Below are 25,713 nucleotides of genomic sequence, written 5' to 3'. Positions count from 1 at the left end.
TCTCATTTGCACGGGTTTTGCTGCTGCAAAAACCGCACAATCCTTTTGTGGATTTTTGCCTTAAGTCTTTGTCCATTGGTCATACTGCTGGCTGTCACTAGGTATGGTGTAACTGCATTATTATTTCGGTGTACTGTAGTAGCCTACTCCTGAGCCGAGAGGACCTGATGGAGCTCTAGTCCTCGACAGCCGTGTCTGTCGCTCTTGTCTAGCTGACTGCATTGCAAGTGATTTAACTCCAGATTGATTACTCAGAAGTGATGATTGGTCAGATGCGTTGGTGCTTGGCTGGATCAAAATAGAAGGACTCCCTTTGAAGTTGACAGTGCTTGGAAGTAACTGTGTATATACTGTATGTAAGTATCTGTGAACACTTGACATGTGACCTTGAATATGCATGTTTTTTTTGGCATTGTAGTTCATTTTGGGTAGCAGAGCTAGGTGCCATATGAAATGTCATTCATTTGTTCCTGTTTAAATCTTAACATCAATTTTAAATTAATGAAATAACCATGACGTTTGTATGTGATACAATGAAATCAGATGATTGTTATATAATGTGACACCAAAGAGACAGGGATTAGGTATAGGCTACAATACAGACATCTACAGATACTATGACCTGGCACTGATCAGTAGTCTGGAACCTAATTCTATACTCCTAGTGTGTTAGGGGCCAAATCTTGTATCATACTGTTTATCACACACGCAGCATCAAATAAAACATGTCAAAGCAGTCAAATCTCTGCTTGATGCCTTCTCAGCGGTCTTATGTGTGGTGCAACATTTAGACTAGGACATGACATCACAGGACATGATGAAATATGTTCAATAAATACAATACCAGTGCAGTCTGATAAACAGCTACTTCTCTTTGTCTCTGAAGCTGACCTGTCATGATCGCAACACATGGGGCGTGAATGATTGATTGTTCCATTTGCAGTGGAACAGCGAATATGTCTCTGTTGATACTGCCCTGGGAGAGGATTGCGTAAGTGTTTTTCACAGAGCTGTTAGGAAAATGAAAGTAGAACTGATAGGATAAAAGGGAGCAGCAAAGTCTGGGAATGTCATCATCATGATGCCACCTACCTTGCGTGCAGGCTCTCCTCGGGGGAAGAGAGACTGGCTTCGATCCAGATCCTGTCTGGAGCCCGCCTACCCCAAAGCCTATCTATTTTAGGAACTAGGTCAAAGTGCCTGGGATGATTCAAGGAGGATTTCACTGTGGATTGATAAGACCATATCAATAGTTGTGACTATTCCTCATTTACTAACAGTAGTGCACAGATGGATGGATGGATGGATTTCATTTCAAACCTTTATTTCAACTCGTTAGACACTGAGGTTTCCCTCATTTGCGGTGTTGACGAGCTAACACAATCATACACAATCATAAACAGACAATTAAGGGAGAACAATAATAAAGAACAACAGATCAATGTACAGTGTTACAGATAGAATGGATGGATGGATGGATGGATGGATGGATGGATGGATGGATGGATGGATGGATGGATGGATGGATGGATGGATGGATGGATAGATAGATAGATAGATACTGTAGAGAGATAAAGAGAACAACCATGACAGTTCCATGAGCACTGATCACTAGTATCAGTAAATGAGGAAGTGTTGGGAATTGGGAATTAACGTCCCAATATGGTCTATAAACTAATTGACATGCATCTTTACAAATATATTTACTAATCTTTACATAATGATTTGTTACTCACTTCTAAACATTTATTAATTTTTGTTTAGATGGGTCTCCTGATGGAAGGCCAGATGGGGCCAACTGTAGGTAGATCAACTATTAACAAATACTTAACAAGTCATTAGTAAATAGTTTACTAATCCCTTATTCATGATATATTAACTATTTGTAAGTAATAGTTCATTAACAAACTATTAACAAACATTTAAGAAGTCATTAATACCTCATTAACTAACAGTTTGTAGATTATCTATCAACTATTTATAAGGGATAGTTATAAATTGTTAACTCACTATTGACAAATGTTTAACACATCATTAATAACTCATTAATTAACAGTTTGTGGATGATCTATTAACTATTTATAAGAGCTAGTTATTCTAAAAGGTTACCGTGTATTTTGGGCCAGATCAAGGCCGGTCAGGACAGACTAAATATGGACCAATCATAATGTATTTTTTGCGGGGCAATTAAGGCTGGAGCAGGCGGTGGACAGTTGGTGCTCACTGTGATGGGATACTTGTCTCTTAAACATCCGCTTGCCTAACACAATCACAATTGCTCTGGTGAACTGGCAACTGGATGTCTAAGAGACTATGGCATACTGGTCATCAATACACTGGAGGTACTGTACATTACACTGGGCCATTACTGTACATTATACTGGGCCATTACTGTACATTATACTGGGCCATTACTGTACATTATACTGGGCCATTACTGTACATTATACTGGGCCATTACTGTACATTATACTGGGCCATTACTGTCTGGCTCATGTTAACACTTAACAGCTGCACTGTAAGAAGGTGTAGCTGAAATAACCTCCTGTGTACACTACACAGCCTATCCCCTGACCAGGGCCCGGGCCATGATCACTACACAGCCTATCCCCTGACCAGGGCCCGGGCCATGATCACTACACAGCCTATCCCCTGACCAGGGCCCGGGCCATGATCACTACACAGCCTATCCCCTGACCAGGGCCCGGGCCATGATCACTACACAGCCTATCCCCTGACCAGGGCCCGGGCCATGATCACTACACAGCCTATCCCCTGACCAGGGCCCGGGCCATGATCACTACACAGCCTATCCCCTGACCAGGGCCCGGGCCATGATCACTACACAGCCTATCCCCTGACCAGGGCCCGGGCCATGATCACTACACAGCCTATCCCTTGACCATCACTCAGGATGACTCAGACACACATGATACATGGGAAGTATGAATGAAGGAAGAGTTTTATTAAAGACACAACGATGTGTAAACTATGCAAACGTGTCACTCAAGAGTGGCAGAGAAAAACGAGTTGAGCTTGTTTTGATGTTCATTTACAGAAGAAACAATGAGTGGGACAAATTTTAAGCCGCAAAATTCTTTAGTAGTCAGGAAAGTACAAGTACTATACTAGAAAACAATGGTGCAGAGAATATCAAGCGCTTATCAAGTAAGAGGTGACTGACTGGCAGAATGTCAAGTTAGCTACTGAAACCAAACTATGTTTTAACAAGCAAGATAGGGTGTGGGAGTTGATTCAGAGGTGGGGAGACAGAAAGCAGAGAGCCAAGGCTAAAAAAGGGGTGGGGTTGACTGGATAGGGACAGCCGACAGACTGGGAATGAGCTAGTCACGAGGAGGCAGGGGGCCTTTCCAGGAGCCATCTGGTGGACCTTGACCGAGGACGGGGGGGCGGGGGGGGCTGCAGGACATGGGGAGTCCACAGGACCTGTGTAGAGTATAAGAGGGAGAGACACTAGGGAGGAGGGAGGAGGACAGGGTTAGTGGCTGTACTGGACATCCACAGCAGACACGGGGGTATCTATCGGACTCAGGGTGGTCTGCGGGTGACAGTGGGGCATCCACTGGACCTGGTTAGAAGGTAGGAGGGAGAGAGAGAGGCACCAGTGACAGTGGAGGCAGAAAAGCAACACAGATATTAAAACAGAACATGCCAGTTGCAGGGCAACCAGCATCTGTATACACATCTAAATATACACACAGTGCATGACAGGATATACACCAATGTATACAAAGGATTCACAAGCAGGCTGCGGGCTGCCTTTCTGTATCTCTAGGTCCTGGCTAGTGATTGTAGGCTAGACTGAAAATGTACATCTTAAGATCTCGCTTAAAGATTTCCATTGTTTCAGCCCTTCCTTTTAGGGGCATAGAAACTGAACTGTTTTATTTTATATTGTATATAGGAGTGGTATATTAGTCTATACATGAATTGCTGCTGTACACCATTCTAGACAGCTACAGTATGCCATAACTGGCACAGTGTACCAGTGCTAAATGACTACAGTATATGGCACGACACACACACCGGATTAGAGAGACACAAGGAGGCCTGACCTTGACTTTGTTTACAGTCCCAATAAAACCCTGCAGTAAAAGCCATAAAACAGGCTGTTCTTGAGCCGAAAGACATTCACCACATACAGTGTAACAAGACTAGGTGAAAACCTAGTACATGGCTGTACCGTGTGTGGGCGTGTGAAATTATGGCCAATTTGTGACAGGGATCATAGAATCACAGCTTTAGATTTGTGGTCAGTGGTAGTGTACATGTGACAGGGGACAATTTGTGACAGGAGACATAGAAACACAGCTTTAGATAGATAGTTATCAACTTTATTTAATTGCTGTTTAAGCAAACATTGTTCTATGCATGTAAAACAAAATAATATCTGATTCTCATTCACATTTCATTTTCTTAGCCTGGATCCTGTGGTAAGCTATTACATATAAACTGAGATGTGATTTTAACCATTTCAACTGAGTTACACCAACAAAACACATTAATGCACAGAGCCCTGTGCTCTCTGAGAACCCTTTTTAGTACTGTATGACCATGTTTGCCGCGGTGGTAAACGCACTATATGCTAGCTATATCCCAGCTATATCCCAGTAACCCAGTATAGGACAGCACCATACCACATAATACACACTGAACATTTAGCAGTGAGCTCCTTGAAAATGTTGAGTTAACTAGAGAATAATCAGACAGGAGTGAGAATCAAAGAGCAGAGAGCAAAGGGGGTGATGACTTGATTGGAGACAGTTCCACCTCCACCAGTCCATTCATCACAATGATCCGTCAGTCAGTCAGTCAGTCAGTCAGTCAGTCAGTCAGTCAGTCAGTCAGTCAGTCAGTCAGTCAGTCAGTCAGTCAGTCAGCCAGTCAGTCAGTCAGTCAGTCAGTCAGTCAGTCAGTCAGTCAATCAGCCAGTCAGTCAGCCAGTCAGTCAGTCAGTCAGTCAGCCAGTCAGCCAGTCAGCCAGTCTCAGACATTCGCATTTGGAGGGCTGGCCCCACTGTTACGGTCCAGCTAAAAAGTATAGATACTGGACGCTAAATACGAATGATCAATTCACCAAATTCACTGGGTCATGTGTGTATGAAGGGCATTTATATCATGAAGAGGACTCTATAGACTCATATACTGTACAGTGTGTTTCTGTGTGATCATGCAGTGTTGTTACTGCTTTGGGTTACTTGCCACATGTAAAGCGGCGAGGCTACTAGCTGCTCTTTAGATCTCTACCCCAGGAAACAACACTGAAGCGGCACAGAAAACAATACACTGTAGCATTTCCTGGCAACTACCGTATACCATCAGATGTGATGTCAGCTGTTGAGAATTGTTCAACACTTTGATACACATACTGCAGATGTGTACCTGTCCTGACAGCGTCTGTGACGGCATCACAACGTGTCATACTAACACCTTACACACTGTGAGGTGAAAGGGGCTCTGTAACCTGGCAGGTAGGTGTAGGCCACTGGTCTTTCCCTTCCAACGAACCTACTGTAGGAAATTCTGTGGTGCACCATGCGTCACAGTGCAGACGGCTTTCCATTCTGACCAGAGTCCTCCAACAGTGTGTGTGTGTGTGTGTGTGGGTCTTGCCTACCTTCTTTTATCATCCTCCTCTTCCTCCGCTCTCCCACTAATTGAAGGGACGTGTGTTGCGCACATATGGGCTTAGGTTTGTGCGTGTGTGTGTTTTCTCACCTCAGTCTCTCTGTGGTCTCTTTCCGTTGTGACAGATAAACATTTCCCTCTCGATGACAGTAGGCCTCGTACAGTACCACATAGGTCAGATGACTTCCTGTCTGGGTAGTGGTGTTGGGGCAGGTGAGCTGAATTAAATATTAGTTGCATTTACATTGGGGTTTGTGCTTTTTTATTGCAACAGGTCTCCCTCTTTCCTCTCTCTCTCTGTCGCTCTGTCTCTCTCTGTCTTTCTATCATCTGGGATATCTGGTCCTTTCAATCTGGTTCAAAGGAATAGTAGCCCCTTAAGTGAAACCATAAATCAAGTATGTATATATATATATATGTGTGTAAGTATAGTATAGTATACTGTATAGTATACAGTATAAGATAGTATAGTACACACACACACATGAATACCCTGACCATAATGTTAGTTTATTCACTCTGTTCCTGAATCTAATACTGTAAACAGAGGATTTTTTTCTCGATGTTACCGTCAAGAAGATCAGTTTACAGTCAGAGCCTCAAACATCAAACAACCCCATCCTGAGGTTTCCAGTTAGTCAATGTGGGTCACAGACAAATGGTACAATACTGTACATATCCGGTTCACCCTGATAAAACATGGCTGCCACATTTTCCCACTCATACAGGCCAAAAGGACAGGGAACAGGAAGATGGAGAGAAGGAGAGGAGAGGAGAGAAGAGGAGCGAAGGAGAGAGATAAGAGGGGAGGAAAGGAGAAGAGGGGAGAGGAGGGGAGAGGAGCAGAGAGGAGAGGAGGGAAGAGAAGGGGAGATGAGAGGAGAGGAGGGGGAAGAGAGGAGAGGAGGAGGCTTGATGACTTTACTGACGATGTCTGGGATGTACAGTGAGGTAACTTACAGTACTTGAGCCAAATGTACTTCTTATTGTAAGTCAGTTTGGATAAAAGTGACTGCTAAATGACTAAAATTTAAATGTGAGAGGAGGGAAGAGGAGAGGAGGGAGAAGAGAGGAGCGGAGAGAAAGGGAGAGGAGAGGATGGGAGATGAGAGGAGAGAAGGGGGAAGAGAAGAGATGAGAGGAGGGGAGAGGAGAAGGGAGAAGCGGAGGGAGAGGAAAGGGGAGAAGGGGAGGGAGAGGAGAGGATGGGAGATGAGAGGAGAGAAGAGGGAATAGAGGAGAGGATGGGAGAGGGGGGGGGAAGACTGCGGAGGAGAAGGCTTGAAGGCTTTACCGACAGTGACTGGGATGTACAGTCGGTTCATACCAGTGTACTTACTGGAAGTCACTTTGGATAGTGACTGCTAAATGAGTAAAATGTACTGTAAAAGGAGAGGAGAGAGGAAGAGAGTAGAATACAATATCAAATGGAAAAAGGAATGGTATTACTGTACATATAGTTAAGGGGCACATACGTTTTTTTTTGTTGCTGCCGCTGAGTCATCTTGAGCCTGTGTCAGAGAAGAGAGTGAGAGAGGGAGAGAGAAAGAGGGAGAGAGAAATTGCAAACACAAGTTTCTATGTGGAAAAAAATAAACGTCTGCGTTCTATTTTGGAAAAACATGCAGCCGGTGATGAAGGTTTCTGTGAAATGAGAGGTGGGATGCTGCATGTCAAGACAATGCTTTTGAGACTATTGATGCCACACACACACACGTACACACACACATGCACAAACACACACATGCACACACACACACGCACAACCAGACACACACACACGCACGCACACACACAAGCACAACCACACACACGCACACACACACACAGACACACACACGCACAACCACACACACACGCACGCACACACACAAACGCACGCACACATAAACACGCACACACACACACACAGACTCAAACATTGTTCCCAATGTGAGGGGAGCCCCCCAGGGACAGTGTTGTGCCTGTACTGGGAGTCGGCCAGACCTTTCACTCTGTTAATGACTGTCTCTGCCATTATTACCCTGACCTCATCTGTCTGTGTAGGCCTGTGAGATCTGAGTGGTCTGTCTACTGACTGCTCCCCTAAGCAGAGAGAGAGAGAGAGACAGAGGGAGAGAGAGAGTGTGAAGGAAAGAGAGACAGAGAGAAAGAGAGTAAGAAGAAGATGGAGAGAGAAAGGGGGTGGAGAGAGATAGAGGGCTTCCATCTCCAGGGGTTTCCCCTCACATCTCTGTCTAGTTCTTTGAACTCCGTCTCTGCTTTAATTCTATAAACAATTATTTGATTTTTTTTTTCAGAATAAAGGATCCTGTTCTTGGAAACCAAATTACCCGTAGCCCACAGCACTTTAATAGCATAGCGTCAGGTTTGCTGTGATTTAGCCCTCCTTCTCCCTGACTACTGACCCTGGGGTCAGGGGGGTTCATGGTAGTGGAGGATTCTGGTCATGTGAAGTGTTTGCATGTGTGGCGTATGCTGATGTTTGTATTTTTATACGTGAACCCCAGAAAGCACTTTTTTTCTCCTCCTGGAAATCTTCGCACATCAGCGGGGTGGCCGGTCAGATGGAGGGAGAGTGCAGTGTATTTCAAATGCATGCAGAGGGACGAGGGGGAGGGAAGGGCAGGGGGAGGAGGGGGAGGGAGGGGCAGGGGGAGAAGGGGGAGGGAGGAAGGACTGATTGTATTCAAAGCCAGCGCCAACTCAGTTGGAGGTCTGCTGCAGGCTGGAAGGCTGAACAGCTCCTGACTGACATCTAGTGGACAGACTCCGCATCTGTCCATCTCTAGCCGAGCCAGAGAGACAGTAAAAAAAAGGTTCGGTCTTCGGCAAGTGCTGAGCTCCACAAAGTGTGGGGGAGCTGATGGGCTGAGCTTCAAAACAGAGAAACAGACACAAGGGAAAGACCAGGAGGTCAGGATGTTTCAGTGGAGATATTGAAGTCAATGGTCAGGTGGGAAAATATGAAGATATGTGAAGTGTTTTGAGAAGCTGATCGAGGAACATATCTGCTCTTCACTGTCCAGCATCCTAGAGTTCACAGCAGAGGATGAGACAGCAATCAATCAAATCAAAGCTTTATTTGTAAAGCGCATTTCATACCCAGAGGCAACATAATGCGCTTTACAGAGAACAAGGAACATAAGCAAAAACCAGTATCACCCAGGGGTCAGAAAAGTGAGCTGTAAAAACTCTTCCCTGACCTCTCTCAACAAGGCGATCGAGCAAGCTCCTGGAGTATGTTTGTCTAACGGCTAAGAACATTTATAGAGCAATAAATTACATTAAATTACATTTTCAGAGCAAGAAAGGCTAAGAGCATCATGGGAGAGGTATGGCAAACATTGGTGTATGTCTGTGTGTGCGTGAGTGTGCCTGGGTCCAGGTAGAGGCAGGGGTCGGGGGTAGGGTAGGGGTGGGAAAAGGATACGGACCCGGGTTAGGGTGAGGGGGACTGGGCCCAGGTTACCCCTCACTGTAACGTTACCGGCTATAGCCAGCCAGTGGAATTGTCGTGTTCAGACGGCTCTAGCTCAACAAGTATTTATGTCAGCCTAGATATTTAGATGGCTAGAATCAAGACAAATAGACGAACAGTTTGATGTATAATATGTCCCATAATACTTTCGAATGTATTATATTATGGAGCTACGAACACACAAAACGTCTCCAACGGCACAGGGAAGAGAAACAGACATCAACGCCGACTCAATCGGCCTTCACTGTGGTAAATCTGGAATGTGATTGGACTAATATCTGAATCCTGTGTGCACCAGCTCCACTACTTCCTGAAAGTCACTTGGCATCTTTATTTCCTGTCCTATATGATTGGATTAAGTGATTAATCAGGTGTGCGGCAGACCCAGCGCACACCTGATTAATCACTTAATCCAATCATATAGGACAGGAAATAAAGGTGCCAAGTGACTTTCAGGAAGTAGTGGAGCTGGTGCACAGAGCCTATAGGGAAGTTGTGTGGAAGAGCATGGGGCCATTGAACACCAGGAGAGCAGCAGCTTTCTCCAGGAGGAGTTTATATTATACGTCCATGGTTCAGACAGGGCCAGAGTACTAGCCTCCCTTGCGGTACTTTTTCAGCGTTTTGGTAGCCTCGCGTCACCAGTCTCTCCTCGGGGAGGAGAGCCTGGTATCTATTTACTTCACAGCCTTAAAGGGCAATGCTCGTTTTTGACAACCTGGACCTTATTTACGACATATTATAAGAAGTTTGACTCACCGAGATCACTTTTGTTTAGTTCGGAGGCCTGTAGAAGAAATTTAAAATCCAGCGCGAGCCAGTATATCCATGTAATGACGGTGATAGGGGCACCGAGAATGCAGTTTCTCAAAATCTATTTTCGGCCGCTAAATGGTTGTTTTCATCAATCAGATTGGATGAATCGACAGTTGAGATTCCTCAACGCGAGCCATTGTTGTGGTTTTCAAATACGGGGTCTTTAGCCTCTGTAATATGATCTTTACACGCCTTTCCCCACTTGCTCCAGCACGCATGCGCACAGGCCAGCGCGCAGACTGGCTATTCTCCGGCTCACATTCTCTGCGCTACGATCGGATTGTTGCTGACGAATGACGACGACAATATTCTCGGCACCAACAACGATCGTAGCGCCGAGAATGGCTCGCGTTGAGGAATCTCAACTGTCGATTCATCCAATCTGATTGATGAAAACAACCGTTTAGCGGCCGAAAATAGATTTTGATAAACTGCATTCTCGGTGCCCCGATCACCGTCATTACATGGATATACTGGCTCGCGCTGGATTTTAAATTTCTTCTACAGGCCTCCGAACTACACAAAAGTGATCTCGGTGAGTCAAACTTCTTATAATATGTCGTAAATAAGGTCCAGGTTGTCAAAAACGAGCATTGCCCTTTAAGCCCGCCCCCATCATCCGGCTCGAGCCTGTAGAGCCCGCCTCCAACATCCGCTTGCTTTATTTTTCCTTAACCGTTAGTTCTCCTCGCATCTTCTTTTACAATTTTTATCGGTGTTATGCCTGGTGATGCCATCGCGAATGTTATCGACTCGAAACTTCACCATGTGCAGCCTACAGTAAAAACATTACAACAATTATTCGTCTTCCGGTCCAGACTGGATTATTATGCGATGCGTCATCGCGCTTCCGCTCTCAGACTAGCGTTTTGGCCAATCACAAATTAGCAAGAAAAAAAGGCATTACATTGATTTAAGAGAAAAGAACCCGCCCTAAGGGAGGCTAGCCTCCCTTACATAGATATCTATGGGTCCTCCAGCTGCATGTTATAGATGTCACTGTTGGAGCTTTAGAATTTCAATAATGTTTTTTTTTTATCCATAGGGAAAACCAGCTTTATGAACAAAACTGAGATAATATTAATTATGAATAAATACATTAATATATTTCTATTTGAATCCCTCTCTTCTCTCCAAAAACTGAGGAGGACTGTCCTCCCCTGCCTCAATGGACGAGCCTCCACTGCTTGGTATCCAGATCACCAAGGAGCTGACATGGCCAACACACATAGACAGTGTGGTGATGAAAGCACGTCAGGGACTGTACCACCTCAGACAACTGAGGAAATTCAGAGCATCCTACCAGATTCGACTGAGCTTCTACTCATGAATGATCGAGAGCATCCTGACTGGGAATATCCCCACCTGGTACTGGAACAGCAGCTCTCTGGATCGCAAGGCCCTACAGAGAGGGGTACGGTCAGCAGAACGTACCTTGGGGTGGGGGGGGTGGGGGGGCACTCCCCACCTCGAGGACATCTACACCAGAAGATGCAAGACCAAGGTCAACAGGATCCTGAAAGACCCCAGCCACCCAGGAAATTGACTGTTTTCTCTGCTATGGTCAGGAAAGAGATACCGCACTCACATGTCAAATACGGAGAGGATCAGGAAGAGCTTCTTCCCACAAGCCATCCTAGAACATCTAGTGTATATAGAATATCTACTGCACATAACATAACCACATGAAAATGACTATATACCCCCCCCCCCAGGGTTATTTATTTATATATATTCAAATCCATATATAGCATGTACATAATCCATCAGACTGATATCTATCTTTCTTTACCTTATTTTATTTTGGATGGAAATTGTACTTATTGTGTAATTTGTACATTTGTAACTTGTAAATTTGTCATTTGTAAATTGGGTATTGGAGTCTATCTGTTATTGAGCATCATGTTGGAGTCAGCAGAAACATTTCATTGTGACTTTACACATATGTTACATGTGACAATTAAAGAAATCTTGAATCTTGAATATAAGGTGGGGCTTCAATGAATCTCAAAGAAACCAAAGTGGTATTATGTGATTCTCAGGTGATATCATTTCAGGATTTTTTCTAAAACCCCTCATAACGTGAAATAAAGCATTACCTATACAACTATTTATCTTGTCACATATAACATGCTTGTGACTGTCCATAAAATGAATGGAAAACAAGTTCATGCCTTAACACCTGCAGTTCACTGCATGCCTGAAAGAGGGCAGCAAAGACATAAGTATTGGAAACTGGAACTTAGTTCTACTGAGTTGACGCCTCTCTTCTGTTTTGAGAGATTGCTGCCCTCAGAACTGACGAAGTGGAAGTACTGTATATAGCTGAAAGTAGGTGATGCCGGTCATATATATATATATATATATATATATATATATATATATATATATGTAATTATAATTAACATAATGACTATTACTATGTATAGTAATACCACTATGTATAGTACTATTTATAGTACTATTACTATGTAATAAAGAAATATATGTATATACATATTTACAGTATATAAGTAAATAGAAAATATATTAAAAATGATATAACTATAATTATAATCAGGAGGGCCAGTGAAGGACTAAGTTGCAACCCACAGTTAGCTGTCATCATTTGACCAGAAACCACAGCAGTCAGCTTCTCTCATAGATCAGTATGTCACCCATATGAGACATCCTCCATGTTCGACCCACTTTAGGAAACCTACTCAGCTCAGAAAATTCATGAGTTTCTGCTGCTGATCATCATCGCATTATGTTGCCTTTTCTCCAATGCCTGAATGGGTGAAAATATATACAGTATAAGACAGAAAGACAGACAGACAGAAGGAGACGGTCAGACAGACAGACAGACAGACAGACAGACACAGACGATGATTACCTTATAACATCTCAGCATGCTGCCTTTTGTCATACAGGTATGCTTAAATGGGTAAAAATGTGTGAAAACCTGTGTCAGTTTGACAGAAAGAGACAGACAGACAGAGACAGACAGACAGACAGACAGACAGACAGAGACAGACAGACAGAAAGAGACAGACCACCTTCCCTCCCCCCCTCTTGCGCTGCCCTCTTGACATTTAAACAGGAAGGAAGAGCAGCTTCAGAGGAACACGCTGTACCTTCTCTGAGGTCTTCCTGCAGCACACCGAGGCCGCCTCAGCCCCCCATCTGTACCACACACTCCAGGGTGTCTTCACACACTCCACCCCTCTCTGTGCAGTGCAAGGTGAAGATGTGCAAAATAAGGGGTTAACACGTCAACAATGCAACACCTTAACTGTGCAAATGAGGCTGTTTTCTTTAACAAGACTTTTGAAAGAGATGTTGCTATTTCAATCAGACTTTCTATCGATTGCACATAGTTCCTTTTAGCTTGCTATTCTACAAACTCATCCAAATCAATCATCAACTTTGGGTTTCATAGCCTGTGGTTGACTGAATGTGGTTGACAGAATAAGAGGAGAGCACTTTTTCACATTCCTCTGAGAAAGACCAAATGAAATCAGAATGCTTTATTGTAACTGAATATTTTTATTAGAATAATGTATTTGCACATTTATTAATTAACCCTCTTCAGCAATAAATAGTCTTACAATGAAAATACATTCAGAGTTGCATTAGTCTCATCAACATCAGAATACAGGCCACCTACAGTATGCTGGCTCCTGTCTTAGCACATTAGGTTTCATGCATCCCCTCAAAGCATGGAGTAGGCTAGTTCTTAATTATTTTTTTTAGTACAACACACAATAAATAAGAATCAAATAAGATAACAGATACAAAACAAAAACACTGGAAGGGGCCTGGGAAGGGCAGCCCCCCCGGGTAAGACCCCATGTCTCTGACCCATCCTGGAGGCCGAGCTAGGGGTCTCCAAAGTCCCCCCATAGACAATGAATGGTGGCAGGGATGGGGAGTCCGTGGCTAGAACTGAAACGGGTATATCCGCTCATGGATAGGCTTGTTCGATTCTCTTTTGGCGGTGGTCGGTACGACCCGGGCAGCCATGTGGAGGAGGGTGTAGGAGGAGGCCGCAAACATCGGTGGGTCCTGTCCCAGAGGTGGGCATCAAAGGCAATGTTTCACTTTTTCTAATGTTGGTGTCTCTTGTCAGCAAAAAAAATAAGAAAAGTCAAGTAATGTGTATTCAGAATAGTTTCACCATATCTGCTTATAAGCAATTGATGCATTTTAATTTTAAGGCAAATCCACACAAATCTCTGATACAGAAGGTTCGGCATAAAAAAGCTCATTTAGCTCGACGAGATCAGCCTTTTGTACAGCAGCAAAGGCACTGCGGCAAAATTTCGGTGCCACTAAATCATGCTAGCTGAAAAAGTGCCACCAATGGAGTGTTAGTCTAGAGCCCTGGCCAGTTTCACAAATAAATAAATGCCTGTGTATTTTGTGCCCCCATATCTGACTCTTTAGATCTTGTAAAGACCAAAGAAGTTGGCATGGTGGTGATGACTAAGCATGCCGGGTTGGGTCACATTCACATAGACCCTGTCATGCTTCTGCAGCTGCAGGCCGGAGCTCAGGCTACTCTCAAAGGTCCGAACACGGCCTCTCCGGGACCTGTCCCTCCCCTGGTCTGAGCTGCAGTACCCCTCCCAGTTGCCTTCCATCAGAACGAGATCCAGTGGATGTCCTGGTCTCCTCAAAAACACGGAGTGGACCACTGCATCTGTGGAGCCGCAGTCCTTGTGCGAGAACTCCACCCGAGAGTAGACTTGGTAGAGTCCAGTGTGGTTGACCTGCAGACCCCCGTCCTGGTAAACCACTCCCCCTGCTGTGAAGGCTCGACCTGTCTTGGGGTCCCAGCGCAGGGTCTTCTGGGATTTGTCCTTTTCAAACCCTCCTTCGGAACAGAGAGGGGGCAGAGGATGTGAGGAGAGCGAGGAGAGGACAGAATAGTTTCACAGAAGAGGACAGAAGAGGAGAGACAGGAGAGGACAGAAGAGGAGAGACAGAGGAGAGGAGAGACAGGAGAGGAGAGACAGAGGAGAGGAGAGACAGGAGAGGAGAGGTACTGAAGGGTGATGAAGAGGAAAGATGAGAAGCAGAGAGGGGAGGAGAGGAGAGGAGAGGAGAGGAGAGGAGAGGAGAGGAGAGGAGAGGAGAGGAGAGGAGAGGAGAGGAGAGGAGAGGAGAGGAGAGGAGAGGGAAGGGAAGGGAAGGGGAGGGGATGAGAGGAGAGGGGAGGGGAGGGGAGGGGAGGGGAGGGGAGGGGAGGGGAGGGGAGGAGAGAGGAGAAGATGAGAAGATGAGAGGGGAGGAAAGGAAGGGGAAGAGAGAGTATACAATATCTCTCCACCTGCTTCTTACCTATAACATGTGCCGCAGGTCTTTCTTCTGGTACTGCAGTGCTTGCCTCTGCTTTGTCTGGCCCTATTTCTGGGAGACCTGAAATAAATTAAACAGTAGTATACAGTAAGCTAGATGCAAGCTCCATCATCAACATTACATCACTGGTGCAGAGAGAGGACTCACCAATTTGTTTCAGAGATGTGGGACCCGCTTCATGTTTGCCAGTTTCCTGTCAAGATATCTCAATGCTTGATTAAACAAAAAATGCACGCGCCAACAGGTTTAGTGGCAGCCTATGACACAGTACTTTAACACTGTGGTGGGGATGGGAGGGAGGAGGGCTGACATGGAGATGCATCGAGATGCGCTTAGCGCTTATATCCTACAGCGTCAGTTTTTTCTTGAGAATGAGCAAAGGATATCCTGTGGTGACAAGTGACCACAACTGTGATGAAAATCCTCTCTGTGCTGCTCTGATGTTGAAATGTCACGGCTCAAGTCAAGTGTGAGATGTAGACACACAGAAAACATAACTCATCATTGAAATTTTAGCCTATTTTTACATCATTTCCAAACAACCTTTAACCACCCACTGCCCCCTCCTCACACCTATCACACCTCTCTCCTACTCCTTTTCCAGTGGCCAGATGGATCAGTGAAAGCAATCTTGAATAATAGTTTCATAATACGTTTCAATAATAAGCTTAATTCTTGCAACAATGATGCGGTTCTGCACAGCAGTAAACTGATACATCTTAAGTAGTAAAATAAAAATGATTCCAAACACCCCCAGTGTGATTTGAATCTCAAATGCATTCCATGCCTAAACTCGTCTCTAGATCTCTCCTCTACAGTATGCATCAAAACCCTCACCTGCATCTCAAGTTTTCAGCCTCGCTAAACAATAAAGTTGTATATGATCCTGTTGTGTTCTTCTAACCTCTCGTATCCACCCATCCACCCCCCCGTTCCCGGCTGTCTGCTCACCTGTCGCAGCACAGTGAGTTCTTCCTGTAGTCTGAGGATCTGGTATGCTCCGAGCCCCAGAGCAGCTAACACCAGCAGCAGGACAAACAGCAGCGCTAGAGCCAGACCATAGCAGGCAGTCCCCGAGCAGCCCCTGCCCTTCCCCCCACTCCTCCCCCTCTCCTGGGCAGGGGGCTGTATCCAGCAGGGGACCAGGCCTGGAGGGGGCTGCTCACCTCCACCGCTGTCCACCATGAAAGCCTGGGGGTGTGGATAACTCTGTCTGGCACTCATGGAACAGGTCTCAGAGAGAGTGTGTGTGTGAGAATGAAGTGTGTGTCGCCTCTGTGCACAGGAGGTGTGTTTCTGTGCGAGCACCCCTGCCTTAAAAAGCCCTCTGTCGTCAAAGCGGTTCAGAAGCCACAACTTCCACTCCCACACATGCATGTCCTGTGAGAGGTTCTTTCACTCCTTCCATCATGTCCTTCACCTCATCCTCTCTTCTCTGACTTCCTCCATCCTTCTGTCACATTATTTTTCCAACTGGAGGTCTCCTCATGTCTGTGTGTATGGACCAATGTGTGCTAGAAGACATGGAGAAGGATGAACTTATAGGATAAGGGCTCCTGCAGGTTAGCACAAATTGTGCGGACATCAATACTGTTCATCTGGTTTCAGTGACACCGATCTCTCTCATTTACTTTTTTTTCTTTCTTTCTTTTGGTGTGGTCTTTCCAGAGGACAGAGTCACAGAGGAAGAATGTCGGGGTAGTTTAATGGGGACCCCACCATGCTAACCACCAGCAAGGTCTTGTTCCGGTTTCATAGAGAGTAACCTAGAAATATATTCTCAGAAAAGCTGTCACTGATCAAGTGCAGGTCACAGAAATTTGCTGTCATAAGGAAAGTGTGTGTACTTAAGAGACTACCTGACGACCAATTCTATGCTTTTTTCTAATGTAAATTTTGAGATTACTCAAATAGGCAGCCTGCATTGCCTGGCAATCTGCGTGGAGCCAGCAGCCCCTACCCTTCTGGTGTGGGCTGAAGAACCCACAGTATTCTGTTACTGCTAGAGTAGAACTCACCGACAGTACACTCATCCCCACCTCTGACCCTGTTGGTGGCTCCTGTGGAATCAGCTTGCACTCCACCTCAGACAAGGCTAATTCCTCTCACAAAAACTGTAAGCAACCTCATTACCCTTCAAGAAAAGAGACAGGTACAACTCATCAGTATACACCCAAACTGTTGACTGCCACTTTAGGTTTGACCTCCTGAATGGAACTTTCACACAGATCACGCTCAGCCCACCAAGCGGAAAGGCTGACTTCAATGGCCTCCTGAGCGGGAAAGGGGTAGGCGTGGTTCTGTAGCCCCCCCCCCCTCCCCCCTTGCCCCTGTTCTTCTTTAGGAGGCTCAGGTCCTTTGATGTGTGTAACAGGCTGCTGTCGATGTTCTGCCAGTCTGTTGTAGCCAGCACTGTTCTTTGCCGTCGTCTGCTGTGGAGGCAACACCAGGTCTGGGGAGACAAACAAGCTGAACTAGCTGGTGAGGAGGGCCGGCTCTGTTGTGGGGCAACAACTGGACGGCCTGAAGGCTGTGGTGGAGAGGAGGATGAGGGACAAACTGAAGTTTGAAGTCCAGTCTATTCTGGACAACCCCTCCAATCCTCTCTATGACGAGCTGTGGCAGATGGGGAGCACCATCAGCCACAGGCTCCTCCCACCCACAGGCTCCTCCCACCCAGGTGCAACACAGTGGTTTAGGTGTTCCTTTGTGCCAGCGTCCATCAGACTCTATAAAACTGCCTGAGTGTTCCTGAGTGTTGTGGAGGTGTGCATGCATGCATGTATGTATATGAATATTATACATATACAGTCTGTATGTATGTTTGAATATATTCGTTGTTCTCTATTATGTATATTCGCTACTATGTTTACTCTGTATTCCAACATATGCTGTAATTTCCCACTGCTGAAATGCCCAAATTTCCTCCAATTGGGATTATTATAGTACATACGCTATATGGACAAAATTATTGGTAATCCTACACATTACACCTATAGGAGCTTTTATGACATCCCCATTCTAAATTCATATGCATTAATATGGAGTTGGTCCCACCTTTGCAGCTATAACAGCTTCCACTCTTCTGGGAAGGTTTTTGGAGTGGAAAGATTTTGGAGTGTGTCTGTGGGAATTTTTGCCCATTCATCCAGAAGAGCATTTGTGAGGTCAGATACTGATGTTGGACGAGAGGGCCTAGCTCACAATCTCCATTCTAGTTAATCCCAAAGGTGTTGGATGGGGTTGAGGTCAGGGCTCTTTGCGGGCCAGTCAAGTTCTTCCACACCAACCTCACCCAACCATGCCTTAATGGACCTTGCTTTGGGCACTGGGGCACAGTCATGCTGGAACAGAAAAGGGTCTTCCTCAAACTGTTCCCGCAAAGTTGGAAGCATAGAATTGTCCGAAATGTCTTGGTACTGTAAGCTGAAGCATTAACATTTCCCTTCATTGGAACTAACACCATGCGCAATGCCAAGTGTCAGATGGAGTGGTGTAAAGCACACCGCCACTGGACTCGAGCAGTGGAAACGTGTTCTGTGGAGTGATGATTCACGCTTCTCTATCTGGCAGTCTGATGGACGAGTCTGGGTTGGGCGAATGCCAGGAGAACGTTACCTGCTTGACTGCATTGTGCTAACTTTAAAGTTTGGGGGAGGAGGGATAATGGTCTGGGGTTGTTTTTCTAGGGTTGGCCTAAGGCCCTCTCATCCAACATCAGAGTCTGACCTCACAAATGCTCTTCTGGATGAATGGGCAAAAATTCCCAGACACACTCAAAAATCGAAAGCCTTCCCAGAAGAGTGGAAGCTGTTATAGCAAGGGGGACCATATTAATTCCTATGAATTTAGAATGGGGTGTCATAAAAGCTCCTGCAGGTGTAATGTGTAGGTGTCCCAATACTTTAGTCCATATATTATCTATCACCCAATATATCCTCCTAGGTTGCTGTTAAATGGGACATCGGCATGTCATCCACACGCAGCCAGTAACGCTTCACGAGACATCAAGAGCGTGTTTGTAAACAGTGATGCAGCAGTTCCAGTCAAGTTTCAGAAGCACACACAGAAGCGCGCACAAACATCTCAGTAGGAAGATGGAGCGCCACATGAAAAAGATACGCAGGTTGGCGTCTGCTTTCATGATGCTTGTGTGAGAACTCAGGGGATAAGAGTATGTGTGGTGTGACCCCCCCCCTCCCCCAACCCTGCCAAAACTCCCTCTCCTAGTTCTCACAGTAAGGAACACACACACTCCTCGACCCTGCACTCAAAGAATAGTTTCCAGTGGTGCGATCTCTCATCCTACCTACCCTTTAGTATTAGAAGAGCTGTTGTGTAAATGTAAAGCCCTCTCTCTATCTGCATCTCACTAACTCCATATTCCTCTCTCACTGTCTCCAACTCTCTGACTGACTCGTGGTTCTAGAAGTTTCCATTCTGCCAAGTCAGCAGGTAGGGAAGCCAGTTTCCAGATGAGGCAGACTAAGCTTGGTGCACCACTGCAGAATGGTGGCGGTTTCGCTATAAGAGCAGCGCGCGGTATCAGTCGACCTCAGGTGTCACCCTGGTCAAAAACGCCACGTCGTCATCACTGCTCTGATGTGCCTCTGCTTCCCAGAAGTGTCGCGCTGAGAGCGATCCCCACAGATATGGGTGTGGGGGGGGGGGGGGGGGGGGTTTGGGGTCTGTCTGTGGGTGACTGATTCAGCAGGTCTGCTCCTCCAAGCCAGATCTGTTGCATAACTGCACAACTGTGGTGGTGATGACTGATTCAGAACGCCACTGAGACAACAGGCAGTTCCACAGCCTGAGAGTTAACAGCTAATATCTCAACCATCCATGACAGGCATGTCATTCAGAAGGAGTCCTGATCACCTGGTCTCTACAACTACACGGCATCATCTGTTCCACTAGTCCCACTTCACATCACACAGCTAGAGTGATGGGCCTGGACCCGTCAGAAACTCTGCCATTCTGAATTCTGCACGCTAAGTAGGGATAACCCGAAGAACCCAAAGACACTATCGAAAATATGGCGACCAGACCTCTTTTTCGGTATTGTGGGGTCTGGTCTCTTGTTAAAAACCAACAAAATCCTTACGCCACTGAATAAAGCCTATAACAGAGAGGGTCTCTTTTAGCAAAAGCTGTTTATTGTATATTTACACAAATCACCTGAGAAACACAGTAGCTGTATCATAAATAAAAATTATTAATTAAATATTAAATAATATATATATATTTTTTTAAATCGTTCTCCTATTCGTCATGCGTCCGATTCCTGGTCTGAGGACGAGTAGCAGCCCAGGCCCAGGACGTGGGCGGCGGTCTCCTGGGTCGTCCCTGACCTCTCCACCCCTGCGTGTGAGTGTGTCACGTCCTCCTCCTTCCTTCTCCCCCGTGTGGATGCGGCGTCTCTGGCCTGAGCTGCGACAGCCTGGCCCAGCGGGGAGCTGTGCAGGTTGGGCAGGCCAGACAGCAGCACCCTAGCCAGGCTCTGCGTGCGAGAGGAGCCAGGCTGCGCCGGTCCCCGAGACCCGGCCAGAGCCACGGCCAGCCGGGTCTGGTCAAATGCCAGGGGCTGGTCCTGATCTGCAGGGCTGTGATTGGCGAGGTCGGGGGCGGCATTATGACGAGACTCTGCTCGCCTCGGGCTTTCCCGTCTCTCGCAGGCTGCGCTGCTGCCGCCACCTGTCCTTTCACTCTGTGCTTCCGTCAGCGGACCGCTCAGGTCACGTGACGCCACCCGTGGTTTCTTTGCTATGGGTGAGAATTAGACAGATTTTCTGAGAAATCCCCCTGGTGTGAAACTGCTTACAACAGCCCTCATAAACAACATGGGCTAGACACAGAAACAGAAACTTACAGCCAACATAGCTGAACACTAGACGCTTAGTGTTGGTTACACAGTGTGTTCCTGTGATTGTATTATCATGCCAGAATATGCTGACAGTAATGAGTGGCACAATAGAGTCAACCCCCTAGTAGACTCACTGTAGCTGGCGGAGTCCCGAGGGTCTGCCCTCCTCTTGGTGTAAGCTCGGGGGGTCCAGGGACGGTGCTTACAGGACGGATCGAGGGCTCGCAGTTTGCAGAGGAAGTGTTTGTACTCGGTCTCTAGCCCCTTGATGCACAGCTGAAACTCTGCTATCTTCCTGTCGGGATAGTGCGACAGCTGAGACTGCTGAGAAGGTTAGACCGGAGACACACATCCTGTGTCATAAATCACATTTGTAATCCACCATAACAGTCGATTGGAGTGGTGATTTTTACAACAAATTTTTAAGAAACCACCTGTCAAAAAAAAAAGTGAAGAGGACATCTTCTTGTCAGCACCTACCTGCAGATAATACTCTATCTCATTCTTGATGCTTGGGATCCACTTTTTCACAGCAGAGGCAGAATTAAGTGTTGACTGTGAGAAACACATTATTACAGTAGGTTAACAGTAGTCACGCTAGTTTCAGTTGATATTATTTGGATTAAATGCTTAAATTCTGTGTGTGCCTTTTTAAATCACTGTAAGTGTAGCCGTTTCCCTACACAGAAGATGGAATAGCGGAGGGGCGAACCTGGTGGCAGCCTGGGGCCGTCGCACCCCAAAAAAGCGTTTTTGTGGTGTGCGAGTTTTTCCATACTTGCCCTGGGTTGCCACAACATCCAATGACGTCACTGGACGTGTTTGCCCTTTAAAGTTTTCTGTGATTCCATCTTCTATGTAGGGAAACAGGCCTACACACAGAATTAAAGCATTTAATCCAAATAATATCAACTGTAACAAGTGTCACGGTGCCCCTTTAAATGGCAAGTATGGTTTTCATCATATAAATAATTGAGAACACAGTTGTCAACATTTCTAGTGCAGTTGCAATTCTCAAAGCTGCAGTATGTAAGATTTTCATGAGATTTGAAACACTCAATAAATATTGCTATATTGCTATGATAAATAGAGAGTGATGTGATTGAGCTCCTCTGTGAAAACCGAGTCTTCGTAGACTGCTGTTTGGCTCTGCCACATGAATTATAGACTCACAAGTCAGTCTCTAAACGCTGCGCTCAACTAGAGACTGAAGACATTCATCCAGATTTTGTTGCTAAAAGTGTGTGGTGGAAACAATTTGAGAAAATCTCCTTTGCCAAACCAATTCAAAGTCTTAAGGGCGGGCCTTCCTAATGCCGGGCTCAGACTACAGGATTTTTGGGCCGATTTATCCCCGATTCACCCCTCCTGACAATCGGAGGAGAAATCTGGTATGGAACGTTGGTCGGGGCCAATGATCGGCCCAGATTATCTTGTAATGTGAGGGGTTTACAGATCAATTCTTATACCTCCCGATTGGCTCGCAGACCCATCGGGGCGGCCCCGATAATATCAAACATGTTTGATATTTAAGATGATTACGTCCCGACTTTACAAGTGAGACGGCGAGACCAGTGGTTCGTTGCTCCCTCGGGCACGATAAAATCCTGTAGTGTGTGCTGAGCTGTTATTTTCAAATCTTGCTGTGTGTGCTTGTTTGAGATGCGCAAGAAGAATGTCTATTAAGATTCTCCTTATGTGCGTGATGTAACCCGATTTTGAAATTGGTTAGGATTTTAAATATCCTGTAGTGTGAGCCCGGCATAATGGAGCGGTGAATGTTTTGTTTTGATCATCAACTTCAGTTTATTTGGAGGACATAATTTCTGTTAAGGCGGGTCCTTCACCCTATTGGAGATGTAGGCAGTGGCTCTGATTGGTAGCATCGATTTTCGGCGCCGTTCTAGCAATGACTTTCAATGGAGTTGTCTCCAGACTTTCGGAGGCGGAGATCTCCAAAGTCTGGTATCACGAGGCTATAGAGTAGGCCTAGGCTACAAGCACTTTCAATCCATTTTCAACCCATGGTCCAGTGAACAACAGCAGCATTGCACTTTTGTGGACATTTTTGTGGACTGACCAACCGAGCGAGCAACAGAGCTGTTGGTCGCAGCTAAAAAATGAGCCTATTAGAATTTGGTGTCGGGTCTACACCAGAGAATGAAAAAAGAAGAAGAAGCTTAGAAGTATGGCCACACCTGGTTCAAATGGTGTGCATGTTGAGATCCAATCAACAACATCGGCCATTCTTATGGCCTTACTGGTAGAAGCTATCCAAACCAAATGGTGAGACTGAATTTAACCTTCCACGTGGAATTTTCCCTCTTTGTCGTATAGTGCAGAAGTTACTGCAGCTTTAATACATTGTTATTCTTCAGTTATTAGACGAATTTTGAAAAGATTTTCCTAACTTATCAACATGTACAACTAGTTCAACGTCTTTGCAATAACCAAACAAATTCACGGCCAAATTAATGTTTTTGGTTTGTGAGTAATTACACTGATACAGTACATGGACTTGTTATTGGGACTAGCCTACTTCTGTACCGCCTACCCATACGTTGATGTTGTTAAGAGGATAGTCTATATGTAGATAGATAGTAAATATAGTTTACTGTTGCAAGCAAGGAAAACTTACAAGTTTGGGTCTATGCTGGAGGATATCTTTGATGCGCCCCTCTGTCCAAAAACATTACAAAGTTTGGTTATGAGAGCAGGAAAACAAAGTGGGCATACATACACTCAAATCTGCGACATATCTAGCTGGCAAGCTCGCCTTGCTCCATGCAGGCTCGCTAGAATGTAGGTAAATTGACTCGCCCTCTCTTTCCTTCTGAAGCCACAGTCTGTTCAATCTTCCCTGTTGTTTCTCCTCATTCCTTGCCATCTCTTCTGCTAGAATCACCTGTGGGAAGGTTGATGCTAGAATGGTGGACGCTAGATCCTCAGGGAGAAAGTCGCTACCCGATCTGCAGCGCTACCCGATTTGCAGTGCGCGTGCGCTGACTAGGTACGGCAAGTACATCAATACAAACAACCTGGATTTAACACAACGCGTTGCTTGGTAGCGCGATTCCTTGGCGAAGATTTCAAATATTTGGCTTCACGTTTTTAATGGTATTTATTAGCTGATCATTAGCCTTTGCATAAATAATGAAAGAGAAAAGAAAAAAAATCAAATATCTGCACGTTTTAATTATATATTTCACCCACTCCAGGGAATGTATTTGTTTATTATGAGCAAGCCAAATGACGTCATGATGAAGTCATCGTAACAACTTTTTAATGACCTGAACTGGACGTTTTTTCTAGGTCATTAGAAGTCGTTATGATGTCCTGAAAATACGTCATAAAATCCCCTAATCCACACGTGTTCTGGCTTCTCTGAAAGACGTCGATTTGGCTTGCTGGGAGGCTAAGGTGAACATTCTATATAGGCTACAGTACATTGATGCTGTAGGACACGTCGAGTAATATTTACATCGATTTTGGGTGATTATAATTGATATAGGCCTACATTTGATAGCTACTGTATACATATCAACCCTGTTGTTCCCCGTGGATCAGCGTTTTTTCTTCATATTTGCCATGTAGGAAAAGACCCAAAATGAACACTAGCAGATTAGGCTACTTGATTATTATAAGCAAATAATTTAAACAGCATTTGTACTACTGGCTAATGATTTTGGCCCAAGCTTTTTGATCCATATAAGCGGTTGATCACTGTAACCGTGATATACAGTATAAGCGGTTTCCATTGTTATTGAAATAGGGTGATATTCTGGTCTAGATATGACTAGTCATGGTATGACTTGAATTGGTCCCAATCGGGCTCGTCCGGGTTTCCACTGTAGTTATAATATGGTGATATTCTGATCCAGATCTGACTAGTCATGATATGACTTCAGTTGGCCCCAATCGGGCTCGTCCGTGCTTGCTGGGCTAGGCCTACTCTTATGCATCACCAAAAGAACGGGATATCTTGTATCAGGAAGGTTAAATGAGAAGGTTTTGTAAATAAATTGAATAATACCACAGTATTGTTTTGCCTGCTGTTTCACACAACTGCCTCAGAGCTTGTGGGACATCCTTTATTTCAAGATGGACTGAAGAAACTAGCAAGCTTGATGAACAAGTGAGACCTTTAAATCTTGGAGGCCAAGACTGTCCTATCCTCTCCACGAGGATATCTCTGACCCTGAGTAGGGAGTGTAGGTATTGTAGATGATGGGACAGGGTGCTACAGAAAAACAGTTCTCTCCACTTAGTGAGTGTCCTCTAAGACATGGTAACAACAACAACAAAAAAACATTATGGTCAGGTCAAAATCAGAAGTGTGATACCACCTCCTGTATTAGGTGCAAAGGCATTTGGTATGCGGTTGTAATGATTTACACATATCATTACCCGGCCAGGTACCTCTGACCCTATTGTGTAGACTAGATCACATTAAAGACTTTATGCTGCAAACGACTGTTTATAATGTACCAGTGTGGCTCATCTTTCTGATTATCATCAGAACAAATAATTACAATTATTTACATAACCACTACCATCTTTG

At 45.3% G+C, this 25,713-nt stretch overlaps 2 protein-coding genes across 3 annotated transcripts; both read right to left on the bottom strand.

Annotated features, from left to right (window-relative positions):
• Positions 1-14,370: 14,370 nt before the first annotated feature.
• On the bottom strand, positions 14,371-16,513 carry faslg (Fas ligand (TNF superfamily, member 6); the record flags this gene model as incomplete). Its single annotated transcript, XM_084444481.1, has 2 exons — positions 14,371-14,804; positions 16,207-16,513. 2 exons carry the CDS (start codon positions 16,511-16,513, stop codon positions 14,371-14,373), a joined length of 741 nt encoding a protein of 246 aa, XP_084300607.1.
• A 3,957-nt stretch (positions 16,514-20,470) lies between these two features.
• Positions 20,471-24,120, bottom strand: LOC311314725 (uncharacterized protein). Of its 2 annotated transcripts, XM_084445186.1 has the most exons (5): positions 23,973-24,120; positions 23,791-23,831; positions 21,633-21,707; positions 21,287-21,476; positions 20,471-21,052 (listed from the first exon to the last, which is right to left on the bottom strand). In XM_084445186.1, the coding sequence occupies exons 1-5, from the start codon at positions 24,037-24,039 to the stop codon at positions 20,559-20,561; spliced, it is 867 nt and encodes a 288-aa protein (XP_084301312.1). In that variant the 5' UTR covers positions 24,040-24,120; the 3' UTR covers positions 20,471-20,558. The 2 variants fall into 2 exon arrangements, with proteins under 2 accessions (XP_084301312.1, XP_084301311.1); XM_084445185.1 differs by lacking the exons at positions 23,791-23,831; positions 23,973-24,120 and having other exon boundaries at positions 21,287-21,443; positions 21,633-23,761.
• Positions 24,121-25,713: the final 1,593 nt, after the last annotated feature.

This window comes from Borostomias antarcticus, assembly GCF_949987555.1.
Source record: "Borostomias antarcticus genome assembly, chromosome: 10".
NCBI lineage: Eukaryota > Metazoa > Chordata > Actinopteri > Stomiiformes > Stomiidae > Borostomias > Borostomias antarcticus.
This window is presented reverse-complemented; position numbering and strand designations above follow the sequence as displayed.

Excerpts from the sequence above, each read along its gene's own strand:
- LOC311314725 (XM_084445186.1), bottom strand. The coding sequence starts at position 24,039 with ATGGCAAGGAATGAGGAGAAACAACAGGGAAGATTGAACAGACTGTGG. Across the intron at positions 21,477-21,632 it reads AGATAGAGTATTATCTGCAG|CAGTCTCAGCTGTCGCACTA; the intron begins GTAGGTGCTGAC and ends TAACCTTCTCAG. Across the intron at positions 21,053-21,286 it reads TCGGGACTCCGCCAGCTACA|CAAAGAAACCACGGGTGGCG; the intron begins GTGAGTCTACTA and ends TCTCACCCATAG.